Below are 17035 nucleotides of genomic sequence, written 5' to 3'. Positions count from 1 at the left end.
CCCAACCCCTTAACCATCATTTTAAACATCTATTTTTATGGTGGCATAAGCATTTCCACACTGATCACAGGAATCTGCTCCTGAAGCCAAGAGCACACTGTATGTTAGCTAACTTAACAATAAATTACATAAAAAATAATAATAAAAAAATAAACTAATAAAATTTCCCACACTGAAATCCCTAATCTGTTCTCTTGATAATTTAATATGTACTTGGTAATACTGCTTACATAATTCACCTGCTTAAATATTTCATATTTAAATATTTCATTTAGATTAAATTATTTAAAAATTCTGGGTTAATGGCATTCAAATTAATGTAAGTGTTCTATATTTTCTTGTCTTGTAGGTGACAATTTGAGGTTAACTTCAATTCCTCTCATTTCACCAAGCCAACTTTTTCAAACCTTTTCTGTAAAGGCCACACAGTAAATATTTTAGGCTTTGCAGGCCATATATGGTCTCTGTCACATATTCTGTTTCTTTCTCTTCTTTTCTCTTTTACAGCCTTTTAAGAACATGAAAATCATTCTGAACTCATAGGTTGTATCAAGACAGACCATACACAGGATTTGATCCATGGGCCATAAATAATAAATATAAATAAAGGCAGATGGTATATGAACACTTACATAACAAGGTTCATATGGGTGTCCATAATTGCTCAGACCTCATTACCCCTTTTCCTCTACAACTGAAGGGCTTTTTCCTAGATCTTGTCTATAAAATTAAAAAGTTGAGGGGCGCCTGGGTGGCGCAGTCGGTTAAGCGTCCGACTTCAGCCAGGTCACGATCTCGCGGTCCGTGAGTTCGAGCCCCGCGTCAGGCTCTGGGCTGATGGCTCGGAGCCTGGAGCCTGTTTCGGATTCTGTGTCTCCCTCTCTCTCTGCCCCTCCCCCGTTCATGCTCTGTCTCTCTCTGTCCCAAAAATAAATAAACATTGAAAAAAAAATTTAAAATTAAAAAGTTGAAAATGCATAGGAGGTATTTAATGCTAGAGATGGGCTGGGTCCCCACAGACTTACAGAGTTATAGAATTTAATAGAGAGAATTATAGAATTCTACTGTTAGAAGAAATTGTTGCAATTATCTAACTTGAACCCTGTATTTTTTAATAAATAATATAACTAAAAACTCATAATAAATGATGAACTGATTAACTTACAAATACTGGAGGGATAGCAGGTCTTCAAATGTGTCTTTATGTAATTCGGTCAGATAATTTTCACTGAGAATTCTGCAAAATGAAAAGGTCATTTCTGTATCAAAATGCAAAATAACTACAACAATTTGCTACACAGGACCGCTAGATGTGAGAGAAACCTGGGTAATGGTGCCACCAAATACACTAATTCTTATTTAATGTAGGGATGGCGACCTCTGCTGTTTGATTCATATCTTTTCTTCTCACATACTCCTTTCCCTCTCTCTCTCTCTCTCTCTCTCTCACACACACACACACACACACACCCCTATCCACTCTTCACACCAAAATGTACATTTAATGCCTACTCTCTGGATCACAAAATCTCTGTTAGAACCCAGCCCTGAGTGGCAAAAACATGGACAGAACTGCCACTTCCTCCTCTCTTTTCCCAAATTTTATTGTGGAAGCCCTATTTATAACCATATCAGTGCTACGAGTAAAGCCATCTAATTTTTTTCCCCAACCAAAAAGTATCTGTGAGAACTAAAAATGTGCATAAAATGCACATAACATAAATGCTCAGTTTAATAAGTATGGAGTAAATACCCGTGTAACACTATTTGTTCATTCTACTGTTGGTGGATACTAGATTTTTCTAATTTTTAGTTATTATAAACAGTGCTGCTTTGAACATTTTTCTGTTTATATCCTAGTACACATTTGCCTAAGTTTCTCCAGGATTTAACAGGGGTACAAAATTGCCTTCCTAAGAGGTTGTGCTATTTCAAGCTGGCAGATTGAAACATGCCAAGTCTCTACCAAACTCCAAACTCCACCAAAGTCCCTAAGAATGATTAGAAAAGATACAATTAGAAAATCCACAACCTTAGCTCAAAGCCAAGGGAGTAGCTCTATAAACACTCCCCACCAGAAATGCCTTGGAGCCACCTACAGGGTGATTAGCTGGGATACTGCAGTAGGACCAAGGACAGCACATCAACCCCACATCCTTCCTCCTGGGATCTGGCAGCAAAGGGTGTTTTCTTCCAGGCAGGAGCCATTGGTGTTAGAAGGGGGCAGGGTCCCAGAACCCTGGAGGAAGGGTCTACACTCTGACTAGCCATTAGAAGTCACCTCCCACCTCTTCTTTAACTCTCAGGGGGACCTGTCACCAATAACAAGCCCCGTGGTTCATTTCACCTCTTCCTTAGGACCAGAAAACAGAAGCAAGTCAAATCTCAACTACAAAGATAAATTGCACTCAGGAATGACCATGTGGAGTGAGAAAGCCAATTCCATTCAGGACAGAAAATAAAAAACAAATATAACAGCTTATAGTCAATGACACAGTTAACAGAGAAAACACAAAAGGATTTGAGAATACCAACATTAATGGGGCACCTGCGTGGCTCAGTCGGTTAAGCATCCGACTTCGGCTCAGGTTGCAGTCCATGGGCTCAAGCCCTGCACTGGGCTCTGGGCTGAAGCTCAGAGCCTGGAGCCTGCTTCAGATTCTGTGTCTCCCTCTCTCTCTGCCCCTCCCCAACTTGCACTCTGTCTCTCACTCTCTCTCTCTCTCAAAAATAAACACTATAAAAAATTTGGAATAGCATCATTAATATATCCTCAGATAGAGGTAAACAGTACATCTAATAAAAAGAACCAACTCAAGATTATATGAATGAAAAGTATTATCATTAGTAAAAAACTCAGTCTATGAGCAGCAGAAATGGTCGTTGAATAAATTAGAAAACTTGAGGGGCGCCTGGGTGGCTCAGTCGGTCAAGCGGCCGACTTCAGCTTAGGTCATGATCTCGCGGCCCGTGAGTTCGAGCCCCGCGTCAGGCTCTGGGCTGATGGCTCAGAGCCTGGAGCCTGCTTCCAATTCTGTGTCTCCCTCTCTCTCTGCCCCTCCCCCATTCATGCTCTGTCTCTCTCTGTCTCAAAAATAAAAATAAAACGTTAAAAAAATTAAAAAAAAATAAATTAGAAAACTTGAGAGATCTGGCCACTGATTTCTTACCAATACTTGAAATTATATGTATTTATTATATTTACATATTTGTTTTTATATTATATATTTGTAAACCCCTTGACAAGTGGGATATTTGGTCAGTTTTGTTCTTGAGCTTATATCAATGGCATGTAAAACAGTTCCTGGGACATAGGAGATGCTCCATAAATATTTGTTGAATGAATTCAGAAAGTGACAGGTATCAATTTGCAAATATACTACTTTTAATTAAAACAAATCATTCATTTATCATCATTTATGAGAATAAGTACAACTTCACAGGAAAACACATGTCTTTCTCCACCTCCACCCCAATTTGTGACTCAATATTTTGAGACAAGAACCTTTTGAGAATTTCATAAAAGCTATGGAATGGACCCTTTCCCTAGAAAACTGCACTTTCTTGAATACGTGCAAAGGTGTGCATGCAATTTCAATTTGCAGACCATCCCTTTAGGGCTCACGTCCGTGAATAGAATGGACTGAATTTGTGGGTGCCAAACTTGGATGGAAAATAAAATCACATCTCTATTTTCACAAACCTCTAACTAGAATTAGCATTTCCTTCCATTATGAATGTAGGCAACAAACCACAGATTAGTATAGTTAATTTGGTCCCCAGCAGAAATCAGATATTTTCATATCACATATTTGGCGTGGATATCTCAAAATATCATTTATTTTCATCAGTACCTTGAAGTTATAATAGTTAGTAGGCCTACCATTATATTTTGTTATTTAATATTCTAACAGAAGCAGATTTATTGCTATATCACTAATCTTTTTAAAAAATTTTTGAAAACTCTATTTCCACATAATTTCCTTTTCCTATATATTTTAACTTATTATACATTTGAAAACATTATCTCAAGAACATAAGCTTCTGCAGATCATCAACCGATATATAGAAGGGTGCCTGGGTGGCTCAGTCTGTTAAGTGTCCAACTTCAGCTCAGGTCATGATCTCACGGTTCGTGGGTTCGAGCCCCACATTGGGCTCTCTGCTGACAGATCAGAGCCTGGAGCCTGCTTCCAATTCTGTGTCTCCCTCTCTTTCTGCCCCTCCCCTGTTCATGCTCTGTCTCTCAGCAATAAATAAATGTTAAAAAAAAATTTTTTTTTAAAAATTGATATATAGAAAAAAAGGTTAAAAATCCTGCCCCAGGGGACTATTGACCCATAGTTAAAAACTTCTGTCTTACAAGGCATAACCCTCAAGCTGAATTAGAAATCATCAAATCTTGGGGCACCTGGGTGGCTCAGAGCCTGCTTTGGACTCTGTGTCTCCCTCTCTCTCTGCCCCTTCCCTGCTCGCTAGCTCTCTCTCTCTCTCTCTCAAAAATAAATAAACATTTAAAAATTTTTTAAGAATCATCAAATCTTACCAGATTCATGTTCTAGTATATAAACTACCAAATACATGCTTTTCAAAAAATATTTTTTTAATTTCAGTTTATTTTTTTAATAGGTAATATATATTTGCATGGCTCAGAATTCCAAAGGTATATAATACACAATTCAAAGTTTTTCTCCTACCCCTGTCCCTCAGCCTACCCACTCTCTCCACTCTCTCTTGTTTCTTGTGCCAAATTACTTTCATTTTTCTTACAAGTTCGGGAAATAAGATCTCCAAGTTAGATACCATCATGAGAAAATATAAACTATATATAGTATTTAAGAAATTCATAAAATTCATAAGAAAACAACTACCTTATTCTACCATTTGTCCCTTACCAGTAAGGTTGTCAGACTAAGGGGCAGGGGGGAATCTACTTCAGGGGGATCATAATCCCTACATTTAGATTACTATGACTGTTATGTCTTTTATTATTAATTCAGAAGTCATTTATGACTTATCTACCCAAGTTGAACTAATGATATGACACACAATCTGTCATGAAAAATGCCAGTCAATTACTTTGAGTATAATATTGTTTCCAAAATTACTTGTGTCTACACTGACTTTTTCTACAAATCAATTAAAAAAAAAAAAAAAAGATAACAGGGGCGCCTGGGTGGTGCAGTCGGTTAAGCGTCCGACTTCAGCCAGGTCACGATCTCGCGGTCCGTGAGTTCGAGCCCCGCGTCAGGCTCTGGGCTGATGGCTCAGAGCCTGGAGCCTGTTTCCGATTCTGTGTCTCCCTCTCTCTCTGCCCCTCCCCCGTTCATGCTCTGTCTCTCTCTGTCGCAAAAATAAATAAACGTTGAAAAAAAAAATTAAAAAAAAAAAGATAACAAAAAAATTGGCAAAGGACAGAAAATTCAGACAAGAAACACAAATGCCCAGGAAACATACAGAGATATTTAAATGTATAAGTAATCAGAAAAATTCAAATTCAGAAGGGACCCATTTTATTCACCCACCAGATCAGCCAAGAAATGGAGAATATCCAAGAGTGGGAGGGTAGGAGGAAATGAATGCTGTCATGGTGTATGGATTGGTGTGTAAATTGGCACAACTTTTTTGAGGGCAATTAAAATTGTATATATCGACATCGTCTTCATCCCAACAATTCCATTTCCAGGGATCTATTCTACAGAAATACCCACCCACGTACACAAAGATGCATGTATGAGGTGGTCCATGCAGCAATGCATGTAATAAGAAAACTGGACACAGCCTAAACATCCATCAAGAGGGGAATTATTAAATCGTAATACACTCATACTATGGAATATTATGCAGCAGTTTGCATGGATGGGGTAACCCTCTATGTACTGGAAGAAAAAAAGTCTAAGACATACCACGAAGCAAAAGAATCGAGTTGTAGGATGTTACAATTTCTGTAAAAAAAAGATAAGAAAATCACACAACAAACCTATTTTGCTGGAAATATGTATGTAGGCAAATGCATGGAAAAAGGTCTGGAAGGATATATACTAAATCCAGAGTAGTGGCTATCCCAGCAGTGGGGGGATTAGAACATAAGGCAGGTGTTCACTATATCTGTTATTTCATCAAAAAAAATTTTTTTAATGTTTACTTATTTTTGAGACAGAGAGAGAGGGAATGAATGAGCAGGGGAGGGGCAGAGAGAGAGGGAGACAGAATCCGAAGCAGGCTCCAGGCTCTGAGCTGTCAACACAGAGCCCAACGTGGGGCTTGAACCCACGAACCGTTGAGATTATGACCTGAGCCGAAGTTGGACACTTAAACGAATAAGCCCCCCAGGCCCCCCGTTATTTCATTTTTATATATTGAGACTATAATCATGTATTCCTTGTATAATGGAAAATAAGTTGAAATTGATTCTAATTTTAAAGGGAACCTGCCAAATTTAATTTTTAAAATAAACACAGATGGGGCGCCTGGGTGGCTCAGTCGGTTAAGCGGCCGACTTCAGCTCAGGTCATGATCTCGCAGTCCGTGAGTTCGAGCCCTGCGTCGGGCTCTGTGCTGACAGCTCAGAGCCTGGAGCCTGTTTCAGATTCTGTGTCTCCCTCTCTCTGACCCTCCCCCGTTCATGCTCTGTCTCTCTCTGTTTCAAAAATAAATAAACGTTAAAAAAAAAATTAACACAGAATTGCAATCAGTAGAGGTTGAGTTGGGATATGAAAGGGGAAACACCTTTCCTCAGAGCTACTGACTTCAAAGTTCTGGACCAAGAAGGACCTTAGAATGCAGTTAGTTTTTTTGTTTTTGTTTTTGTTTTTTTTTTTTTTTTGTATTCGTATTTGGAGAGAATATACTCACAGTTTCTCAGCCCAACGGTATCCCTTCCATACATTTTCATCAATGTAAGAAATAGAGTTTCCTTGGAAATTTCTGTGAAGAAACACAGTTCAGATCCTTGAATAGGTAGGAAAGGAATGAACGGAATAAATAAGAGAATCACTGGCAACCCTGTGGGGAATATTCCAATGCAGTAAATGCCAACTTTCTACTTTCTGCAGCTATCAGCATCCCAGGTGGTGCAATTAATAAAGAGCTAGCGTGGGGCCAATGGCACAAACAAGGCAGCTCCTTAGAACCTGAACCTCCTATTTGTTCCATTCCTTGGGTAGATAATGCCTGTTAATTACTCTGGAGTATTTTCTTTTAGAAATTATATTGGCGAGGAGAGAGGGAAGATGGCGGCGTAGGAGGACGCTGGGCTCACCGCGCGTCCTGCTGATCACTTAGATTCCACCCACACCTGCCTAAATAACCCAGAAAACCGCCAGAGGATTAGCAGAACGGAGTCTCCGGAGCCAAGCGCAGACGAGAGGCCCACGGAAGAGGGTAGGAAGGACTGCGAGGCGGTGCGCGCTCCACGGACTGGCGGGAGGGAGCCGGGGCGGAGGGGCGGCTGGCCGGCCAAGCAGAGCCCCCGAGTGTGGCTGGCAAAAGCTGAGGGGCCTGACGGACTGTGTTCCGACAACAAGCGCGACTTAGCGTCTGGGAGGTCATAAGTTAACAGCTCTGCTGTTGTGCGCGTTGTGAATAACTGGTATTTGGTGAGCCAGGGGAGAGAGCACCAGAATAAGCTGTGAATGAACTTAATAGTCTAAGCCCCTTGAAGATACGTTGTCCGGTTTCCAGAGACTGACTGTATCAGGGAAATGAGGGAAAGACGCCCCATTCACCCTACTTTGCCCATTTGTGTCTTGCAGAAATCCTGGCTACCACGAGGGACTCTGGCTTCAGTCCTGCTTCTCTCGCCCGTGGCCCCTGTTGTCTGTAGATAAATTCTGAACTGTTTACGTTTTAGTTCCTTACCACGTGGCTAGAACTGGTCATGGATTTCTACATTTCAATATGAGAAAAACAAGTATTTTACAAGCAATGCTGAGAAGCCAGTATCGGAAAGTAAACTTTGTAGGTGGCCTGAGGCAGGACGGCGTTCACTCTGTGACAACCTCACACAGTGTCTCACTCTCGTCACCCAGCTCTTCAGTAGTGGAATCTGTGGCCTTCTCTGCTGTGGCTTTGCCAGCCTCCCTGGGAAAAGGAGAAGAATGCCAAGGCTTTGACTGTCGAAAGGAACAATTCGACTCTTCATAATTTCCCCATTTTAGAGAAAATCTTCCCCAATCACGTACCCTAGTTCCATGTGGAAAATCTCTTCTTCCTGAGAAGAATCCTTGTGTAGCTTCTGTGCCATGTTTTTATTGCGTGTGGCATTGAGAGGTCTGTACATGTCCCTAAGCCAAAGTGGCCGCCTTCTCCAGAAAAAGCCCTCCTAGAAAACAGAAAGGACAATGTTAGGTCCTTTTCCCCTGCCTTCTCCAGCCACGGTACTTTATCCTCCTCAGATTTACCTGAATGTCACTTTCCTTTGAGCATCTGTTATGCAGCCCAGATCCAAAGCAGCCCCTTGAAGGAAACACACACACAGACAATTAGTGATTCGTACCATTTTCCATGCCTCTCACAATGTATTTCTCCAGTCTTATTAGCAAGCAAAATCAACACAGACCTGGGATCTCAGAAATAATTCCATACATGCTGGGCTTTCAGAATTGTCCTGTGTCTGTCCATAATGGCCCCACAGTGTCCCTGGGAGACCTTTGTATGTAACTTGACATGAAGTATAGGCAGGATTTTCACCCTGCTCCCCTTCTGGCCCTTGGCCAAGTGCCCTTGTGCAGTCAACAAACTGGGTGACCACACGGCAGAAGCACCTAACTCTCTCCAGAAGCATTTTACATCCGTCCCCGCCAGGCTTAGCCTCCCAGGCATCATTTGCTGGCGGGTGGGGAGGTTTTCCATTTTCCTAGCTGCTTTACCTTACGAGATGAATCGCACCGAGTGAATGCCTGAGTCCAACCAGCAGTTATCTAGCTCACTGACTGTCACACTGCAGGCAGATGAGGGAGTGGGTCGTGAAATCACCTTAAAACACACGGCTAGCGCTAAAACACAAAATACTCTTTTTGCATACAAACGGAATAGGGGGTACCTGGGTGGCTCAGTCAGGTGAGCAGCCCAAGTCTTGATTTTGCCTCAAGTGATGATCTCACAGATTGTGACATTGAGCCCTGTGTCTGGCTCTGTGCTGATAGTGTAGAACCTGCTTGGGATTCTCTCTCTCTCTCTCTCTCTCTCTCTCTCTCCCTCTCTGCTCCACCCCCCCCCAAATAAATAATAAACTCAAACAGAACAGAAAGAATCAGAGTGTATGGTAAGTTTGTTTTAGAAGGGACTTATGTCTATACGGTATGTGTGCACTGAGTTGTGACATAAAATGCAGTTCACAGCCCAAGAACAGTGTAGTCAGAGACATGCCCAACTGGAAAGGAACCATCTTCTTTCTGGTTCTAGTGGTACTAGTGATACAACCGTCCGGCAAGACATCTTCCTTTTCTCCTTCTCCATCTCATTATTATAAAAGGAAGAGATAAATGATTATCTAAGGTCTCTCCCAGTTCAAATTCTATTGGGTCTGGATAAAGGGAATGGAGAGCGGGGCCTCGAAAACCAGAAGGAGGAAGAAGGAAGTCTCCCCCCCACTCTATAGGACGGACTCATGTATTCCACCTTCCATCATGCTTGAAGACTAGCCCCTTCACCCCACGACTTTTGGCCCTCCCTATCCCTTCTCCAGAGCCTCTGAGAAGGTCTGTGGCCAGGCCCGATGCCCACCGCCAAGAGCAACGGGTCTGAACATTTCCACCCCCGTCCCCCCACGATCTTTCTTTAAAGGTCTAGTGAGCAGGTGCTCTGTGCCAGCCCCATTCTAACTCGGGTTTGGCTGGGCAGCTAACTTTGCGGGATCCAGGCAAAGCATTAGGCCAAATATGTATTCTTTCTGCCTTTGGTGATTTCCTGGCTGTAAAACAAGGGGATTGAAATAGATGAGTTTGAAAATCTAGTTCTAAAATTCTACTTTAACGATTGCCAGACTAATATTTACCTTGAGCTTCCTTCTTTACCTTCCTTGGCTGCTGCTCTATGAGAACGAATCTGTTTTGGAAGAGAACATGATCACAGTTACCCATCACAATAACCACTCCCTCCAAATCTTTATTCATTCCTTTGCATTTTAGGTCTTCTCTACCCAGTGAGATGATAACTTTTCCTAGGACAGGAATTTGTTTAATAGTCCTTTGACTCTTCAATAACACCTAACTTGTGTGCAGCTGATAATACATTTTACTGACTGTCTCAGATAACATTCAACAGATAATTCCTAATAAAAATTCTTGGGAGGAGGAAAAGAAAAGTGTCTACCAGAAACCTAAACAGCAGCACTGTTTTAAAGTCAAGGACAAGAGTAGGATGTATATTTGAATAAATATATTGAATATATATTCAATTCATACATAATTGAATAAAAGGTAAACAGGCAAGCTCCAGGAATAGGCAACTGTAATTATGACAAGCTTTGAGTAGCCTGATGCAGGATTTTAGCTGCAGGGTTTTAACTGAACCTGTCTACACAATGCCTTGCGAAGTGGAGGAGAGAGCTGTAGGTACATCTAATTAATCAACAAGATGACACTTTTATCTCTAAGCCATGCCCTTTCTTCCGAGATGACTGATAGCTCCATGAAGGTGAAGACTATTTCTCTCTCATCATTTTAGCCAACGAGGAAAGAAATCAGTGGTAGGAGGAGGATGACTGGTGAGTGCATCGAATCGACATAATTTTTTTGAGTTGAAGAAATTTTACTATCGTGTCAACTGTGGCCTTCTTAGACCTAATGTCTCAGAACAAGCTAATGGCTTGTTATCTTGGTTACAATCCACAGATGTCTCCCGGCAGTGGGGTTCCTTTTAAAATCCCTGGAATATACTTTGCAATGAAAGGACAAAGCCTATCTCCTTCCTCCAGACTGAAGAGGGATATCAGGTCGTGATAGGTGGGAAAGTGGCTTTGATTTTCAGTTTGTGGGTTCTGAATCTATTATAAAGAAGGAATATAGTCTGGGAATCTGAATTAATTGTTCTCCTTACCTCAATGAGACAGAAAACTATGATCAAAACCGTCACAAACTACTACCAGTCACAGATATTGCCAAGATGAGTTTGTTGTTATAGCCATAGCCTGGAACTTCTTTTGTGAGCTAAAAAAAAAAGGGGAAAGAAAAATTTTTTTAGAAAACAGAGATAGGATGAAAGTTAACTATTCTTTAACGACTCTGTATTGAAGGAGCTTCCCCCTAATTTGCTGGGCCTGTGCGCCACGTGAAGCTGCCCTGGCGATGGTCTCCTGAGCCTTCTTTCCTTGGGAGCGCGGGTGGCAGAAGGCCTGTCCAAACAGTATTGTTTCATGAAAGAAGAGACCGCTGCCTTGTGCTCCTCTACGAACGAAGGCTCTGTATTGAAGGAGCTTCCCACTAATTTGCTGGGCCTGTGCGCCACGTGAAGCTCCCCTGAGGATGGTCTCCTGAGCCTTCTTTCCTTGGGAGCGGGGGTGGCAGAAGGCCTGTCCAAAGAGTAATGCTTCATGAAAGAAGAGACCGCTGCCTTGTGCTCATCTATGAAGGAAGTTTCTGTATTGACGGAGCTTCCCACTAATTTGCTGGGCCTGTGCGCCGCGTGAAGCTCCCCTGGGGATGGTCTCCTGAGCCTTCTTTCCTTGGCCATGTTCTCCACAGACGGCTGGGCGTTCTGTTTCCTCTGGATGTTCTGACGTCTCAGTTCTTTTAAGTGCCTTTTCCGTATGCCCTTTGGGCCCTTGATGACCTTGTTCACTCTCAGGAACTTTTTCCCCACACTCTCAACCTCGTCTAAGCTCTTCTCCTGCTGTTGGGCAGTTTCCAATTTTTTGGAAAGATTGGACGTTTAAACTTGGGACCTAATCACTTAGATCCCAACTACACCTGCCTAAATAAACAGAAAACCGCCAGAGGAATAGCAGAACGGAGTCTCCAGAGCCAAGCGCAGACGAGAGGCCCACGGAAGAGGGGCCCCTCCTGAAGTGGATCACCTAAGGAGAAGCGAGCTAAGCCTGCCCCTCCTGCCCCCGTGCACCTTACCTACCCACCCCAGCTAATACGCCAGATCCCCAGCATCACAAGCCTGGCAGTGTGCAAGTACCCCAGATGGGCCACGCACCCTACAGTGAATCCCGCCCCTAGGAGGGGAAGAGAAGGCACACACCAGTCTGACTGTGGCCCCAGCGGTGGGCTGGGGGCAGACATCAGGTCGGACTGCGGCCCCGCCCACCAACTCCAGTTATACACCACAGCACAGGGGAAGTGCCCTGCAGGTCCTCACCACTCCAGGGACTACCCAAAATGACCAAGCGGAAGAATTCCCCTCAGAAGCATCTCCAGGAAATAACAACAGCTAATGAACTGATCAAAAAGGATTTAAATAATATAACAGAAAGTGAATTTAGAATAATAGTCATAAAATTAATCGCTGGGCTTGCAAACAGTATAGAGGACAGCAGAGAATCTCTTGCTACAGAGATCAAGGGACTAAGGAACAGTCACGAGGAGCTGAAAAGCGCTTTAAACGAAATGCAAAACAAAATGGAAACGACGACAGCTCGGATTGAAGAGGCAGAGGAGAGAATAGGTGAACTAGAAGATAAAGTTATGGAAAAAGAGGAAGCTGAGAGAAAGAGAGATAAAAAAATCCAGGAGTATGAGGGGAAAATTAGAGAACTGAGCGATACACTAAAAAGAAATAATATACGCATAATTGGTATCTCAGAGGAGGAAGAGAGAGGGAAAGGTGCTGAAAGGGTACTTGAAGAAATTATAGCTGAGAACTTCCCTGCACTGGGGAAGGAAAAAGGCATTGAAATCCAAGAGGCACAGAGATCTCCCGTCAGACGTAACTTGAATCCATCTTCTGCACGACATATCATAGTGAAACTGGCAAAATACAAGGATAAAGAGAAAATTCTGAAAGCAGCCTTTCACATATACGTGCCCTCACATATAAAGGGAGACCTATAAGACTCGTGACTGATCTCTCTTTTGAAACTTGGCAGGCCAGAAAGAATTGGCACGAGATCTTCAGTGTGCTAAACAGAAAAAGTATGCAGCCGAGAATCCTTTATCCAGCAAGTCTGTCATTTAGAATAGAAGGAGAGATAAAGGTCTTCCCAAACAAACAAAAACTGAAGGAATTTGTCACCACTAAACCAGCCCTACAAGAGATCCTAAGGGGGACCCTGTGAGACAAAGTACCAGAGACATCGCTACAAGCATAAAACATACAGACATCACAATGACTCTAAACCCGTATCTTTCTATAATAACACTGAATGTAAATGGATTAAATGCGCCAACCAAAAGACATAGGGTATCAGAATGGATAAAAAAACAAGACCCATCTATTTGCTGTCTACAAGAGACTCATTTTAGACCTGAGGACACCTTTAGATTGAGAGTGAGGGGATGGAGAACTATTTATCATGCTACTGGAAGCCAAAAGAAAATCCGATAGACTCCACCAAAAGTCTCCTAGAACTGATACATGAATTCAGCAAAGTTGCAGGATACAAAATCAATGTATCAGAAATCAAGAAATCAGTTGCATTCTTATACACTAACAATGAAGCAACAGAGAGACAAATAAAGAAACTGATCCCATTCACAACTGCACCAAGAAGCATAAAATACCTAGGAATAAATCTAACCAAAGATGTAAAAGATCTGTATGCTGAAAACTATAGGAAACTTATGAAGGTAATTGAAGAAGATTTAAAGAAATGGAAAGACATTCCCTGCTCATGGATTGGAAGGATATTGTCAAAATGTCCATACTACCCAAAGCTATCTACACATTCAATGCAATCCCAATCAAAATTGCACCAGCATTCTTCTCGAAACTAGAACAAGCAATCCTAAAATTCATATGGAACCACAAAAGGCCCCAAATAGCCAAAGTAATTTTGAAGAAGAAGACCAAAGCAGGAGGCATCATAATCCCAGACTTTAGCCTCTACTACAAAGCTGTAATCTTTGTATGGCCAACTCATCTTTGACAAAGCAGGAAAGAACACCCAATGGAAAAAAGACAGTCTCTTTAACAAATGGTGCTGGGAGAACTGGACAGCAACATGCAGAAGGTTGAAACTAGACCACTTTCTCACACCATTCACAAAAATAAACTCAAAATGGATAAAGGACCTGAATGGGAGACAGGAAACCATCAAAACCTTAGAGGAGAAAGCAGGAAAAGACCTCTCTGACCTCAGCCGTAGCAATCTCTTACTCGACACATCCCCAAAGGCAAGGGAATTAAAAGCAAAAGTGAATTACTGGGACCTTATGAAGATAAAAAGCTTCTGCACAGCAAAGGAAACAACCAACAAAACTAAAAGGCAACCAACGGAATGGGAAAAGATATTTGCAAATGACATATCGGACAAAGGGCTAGTATCCAAAATCTATAAAGAGCTCACCAAACTCCACACCCAAAAAGCAAATAACCCAGTGAAGAAATGGGCAGAAAACATGAATAGACACTTCTCTAAAGAAGACATCCGGATGGCCAACAGGCACATGAAAAGATGTTCAACGTCGCTCCTTATCAGGGAAATACAAATCAAAACCACACTCAGATATCACCTCACGCCAGTCAGAGTGGCCAAAATGAACAAATCGGGAGACTATAGATGCTGGAGAGGATGTGGAGAAACGGGAACCCTCTTGCACTGTTGGTGGGAATGCAAATTGGTGCAGCCGCTCTGGAAAGCAGTGTGGAGGTTCCTCAGAAAATTAAAAATAGACCTACCCTATGACCCAGCAATAGCACTGCTAGGAATTTATCCAAGGGATACAGGAGTACTGATGCATAGGGGCACTTGTACCCCAATGTTTATAGCAGCACTCTCAACAATAGCCAAATGATGGAAAGAGCCTAAATGTCCATCAACTGATGAATGGATAAAGAAATTGTGGTTTATATACACAATGGAATACTACGTGGCAATGAGAAAAAATGAAATATGGCCTTTTGTAGCAACGTGGATGGAACTGGAGAGTGTGATGCTAAGTGAAATAAGCCATACAGAGAAAGACAGATACCATATGATTTCACTCTTATGTGGATCCTGAGAAACTTAACAGAAACCCATGGGGGAGGGGAAGGAAAAAAAAAAAAAAAGAGGTTAGAGTGGGAGAGAGCCAAAGCATAAGAGACTGTTAAAAACTGAGAACAAACTGAGGGTTGATGGGGGGTGGGAGGGAGGGGAGGGTGGGTGATGGGTATTGAGGAGGGCACCTTTTGGAATGAGCACTGGGTGTTGTATGGAAACCAATTTGACAATAAATTTCATATATTAAAAAAAAAAAAGAAATTATTTTGGCAACTTAATCCCTAATTCAGGGCATCCACGTGAGTGATTTACAGAAAAGTTCTTCAGCAAGATATTCATGCAAGATATATATGAGATGCCAACATCTGGGTGACACATCCTATTTGAATGACATAATGGTTTCAAACGCTGTAGTATAATCACTTTTAAGGCCATAGTTACTCTGTTCCCAAATCCTTGAGATTCTGTTTGAGGGGAGCTCTAAAAGGCTTGTGTCCTCTCCTATGTCCACAACTGTGGGAGTGCTCTGATGAAATTTGCACTCCAAATTTCAAATAAGGGGTCAGAGCCAAGGATCAGGACTTCAGGAAAAGCCCCAGAAATCCCCTGCAGTCAAAAGCAGTTTCTGAGTTTCACATTTCCCAAAGAGCTAATGCCAAAGTCTTCCAAATTCTGCTGGTTGCTTTACATTATGGCTACAGTGGCTATGTCACCCCTGAACTTTAATCTCCACATACTTGAATTAAATCCTGTAGCTCGTCTTCAGTACTGGCATCTGTGATCTCTTCACAGGGTCTGTATTCCACAGCTATTTTACCACTTTCCGAAATAAAGTGAATAAGGATTGGAAAAAAAAAAAAAAAAAAAAAAAGAGGGCGCCTGGATGGCTCAGTCAGTTAAGCGTCTGACTTCAGCTTAGGTCATGATCTCATGCTTCATGAGTTCAAGCCCCATACCGGGGTCTCTGCTGTAAGCACCAGAGCACACTTCAGATCCTCTGTCCCCCTCTCTCTGCCTCTCCCCTGCTTACTCTCTCAAAAATAAACATTTAAAAAATCAATAAAGTTAACAAGATCAATTCAGAATTTTCCTTGTTCTAAAACTAGCTGTATCCAATGATAGCACCCAATAACTAGACATTCTTTTTATTTATAAAAGCAGAAAATAAAAGCATTTTCCTAGAAGTTTTCTCATCTCACACTTCAGTTTTTAATCATAACTATGTGTGAAAAAATACACATGAAGTTAACGACTGTGTGGTTCAAAAACGCTATCATCTTAAGAGATAGGAACTAACGAATAATGACACAGGAAGTTAAAACTATGGAAACAACAATGTTCAAAATCAGATGACCAGACAGTAAGGCATTAGGTAGAGGTCAGTGTGAGTTCTGGAATAGAGACCATGGACTATAGCTGATACTTCATATTAGAAACAAGGCCAGTGTCTACTCCCCGGAAACAAAATCCCACCAGATACAATGAACAATGCTTTGGAGAGAGGGGGAGGGGGAGGGGGAGGGAGAGAATGCGCTTGGACAGTTTATTGGCAGAAACTGGCCCATGTCCCTTATAGACAATACAATTCCCCTTAAGGCAAAGTACAGCTACAACATTTTGATCGTGTACAAGGGATACCAGAGCATGTTAGGGAGAGGTCAGCAACCCAAAGGTTTAGTTTGGTTCTTAAAGGTTGTTACTCAGAATTGACAGCTAATGGAGATTCTACCTGATGACCAGGGAAGTCAACTTTCACTGCAAGAGCTGTCCAGGCTGGAAGCCTGAGACCAATCCAGGGTCAACTCTTATGGGCAAATAAGGCCTCTGAAACTTAGCTAGGCTTTCTTAGTCTCTAAGCCTGCAAGACTGTGAAGCGGCGAGGGCGGGGTGGGGGGGGGGGGCGATTGTCTGGGGACTCATTACTAATTATAAAGTTCCCTTGGAGCA

General features: G+C 42.0%; 1 protein-coding gene and 1 long non-coding RNA gene across 2 annotated transcripts in view; both read right to left on the bottom strand.

The window, feature by feature from the left end:
* Positions 1-17035, bottom strand: part of LOC147571315 (leucine-rich repeat-containing protein 37A2-like) — a 50624-nt gene that overhangs the window by 32019 nt on the left and 1570 nt on the right. Inside the window, 2 exon segments of the mRNA XM_086696441.1 lie at positions 1166-1237; positions 6856-6927. Coding sequence (XP_086552567.1) covers positions 1166-1237; positions 6856-6927 — 144 coding nt within the window.
* LOC147571316 (uncharacterized) lies at positions 8249-15912 on the bottom strand. The gene is made up of 5 exons (XR_015247506.1): positions 15826-15912; positions 11041-11150; positions 9998-10047; positions 8403-8457; positions 8249-8323 (listed from the first exon to the last, which is right to left on the bottom strand). It is a non-coding gene; the product is annotated as an uncharacterized LOC147571316 (long non-coding RNA).

This window comes from Puma concolor, unplaced genomic scaffold (genome assembly GCF_028749965.1).
Source record: "Puma concolor isolate L17-30 unplaced genomic scaffold, mPumCon1.1.hap2 unalloc_scaffold_30, whole genome shotgun sequence".
NCBI lineage: Eukaryota > Metazoa > Chordata > Mammalia > Carnivora > Felidae > Puma > Puma concolor.
Note: the sequence above shows the minus strand (reverse complement) of the source record. Positions and strands in the feature narration are given on the sequence as shown.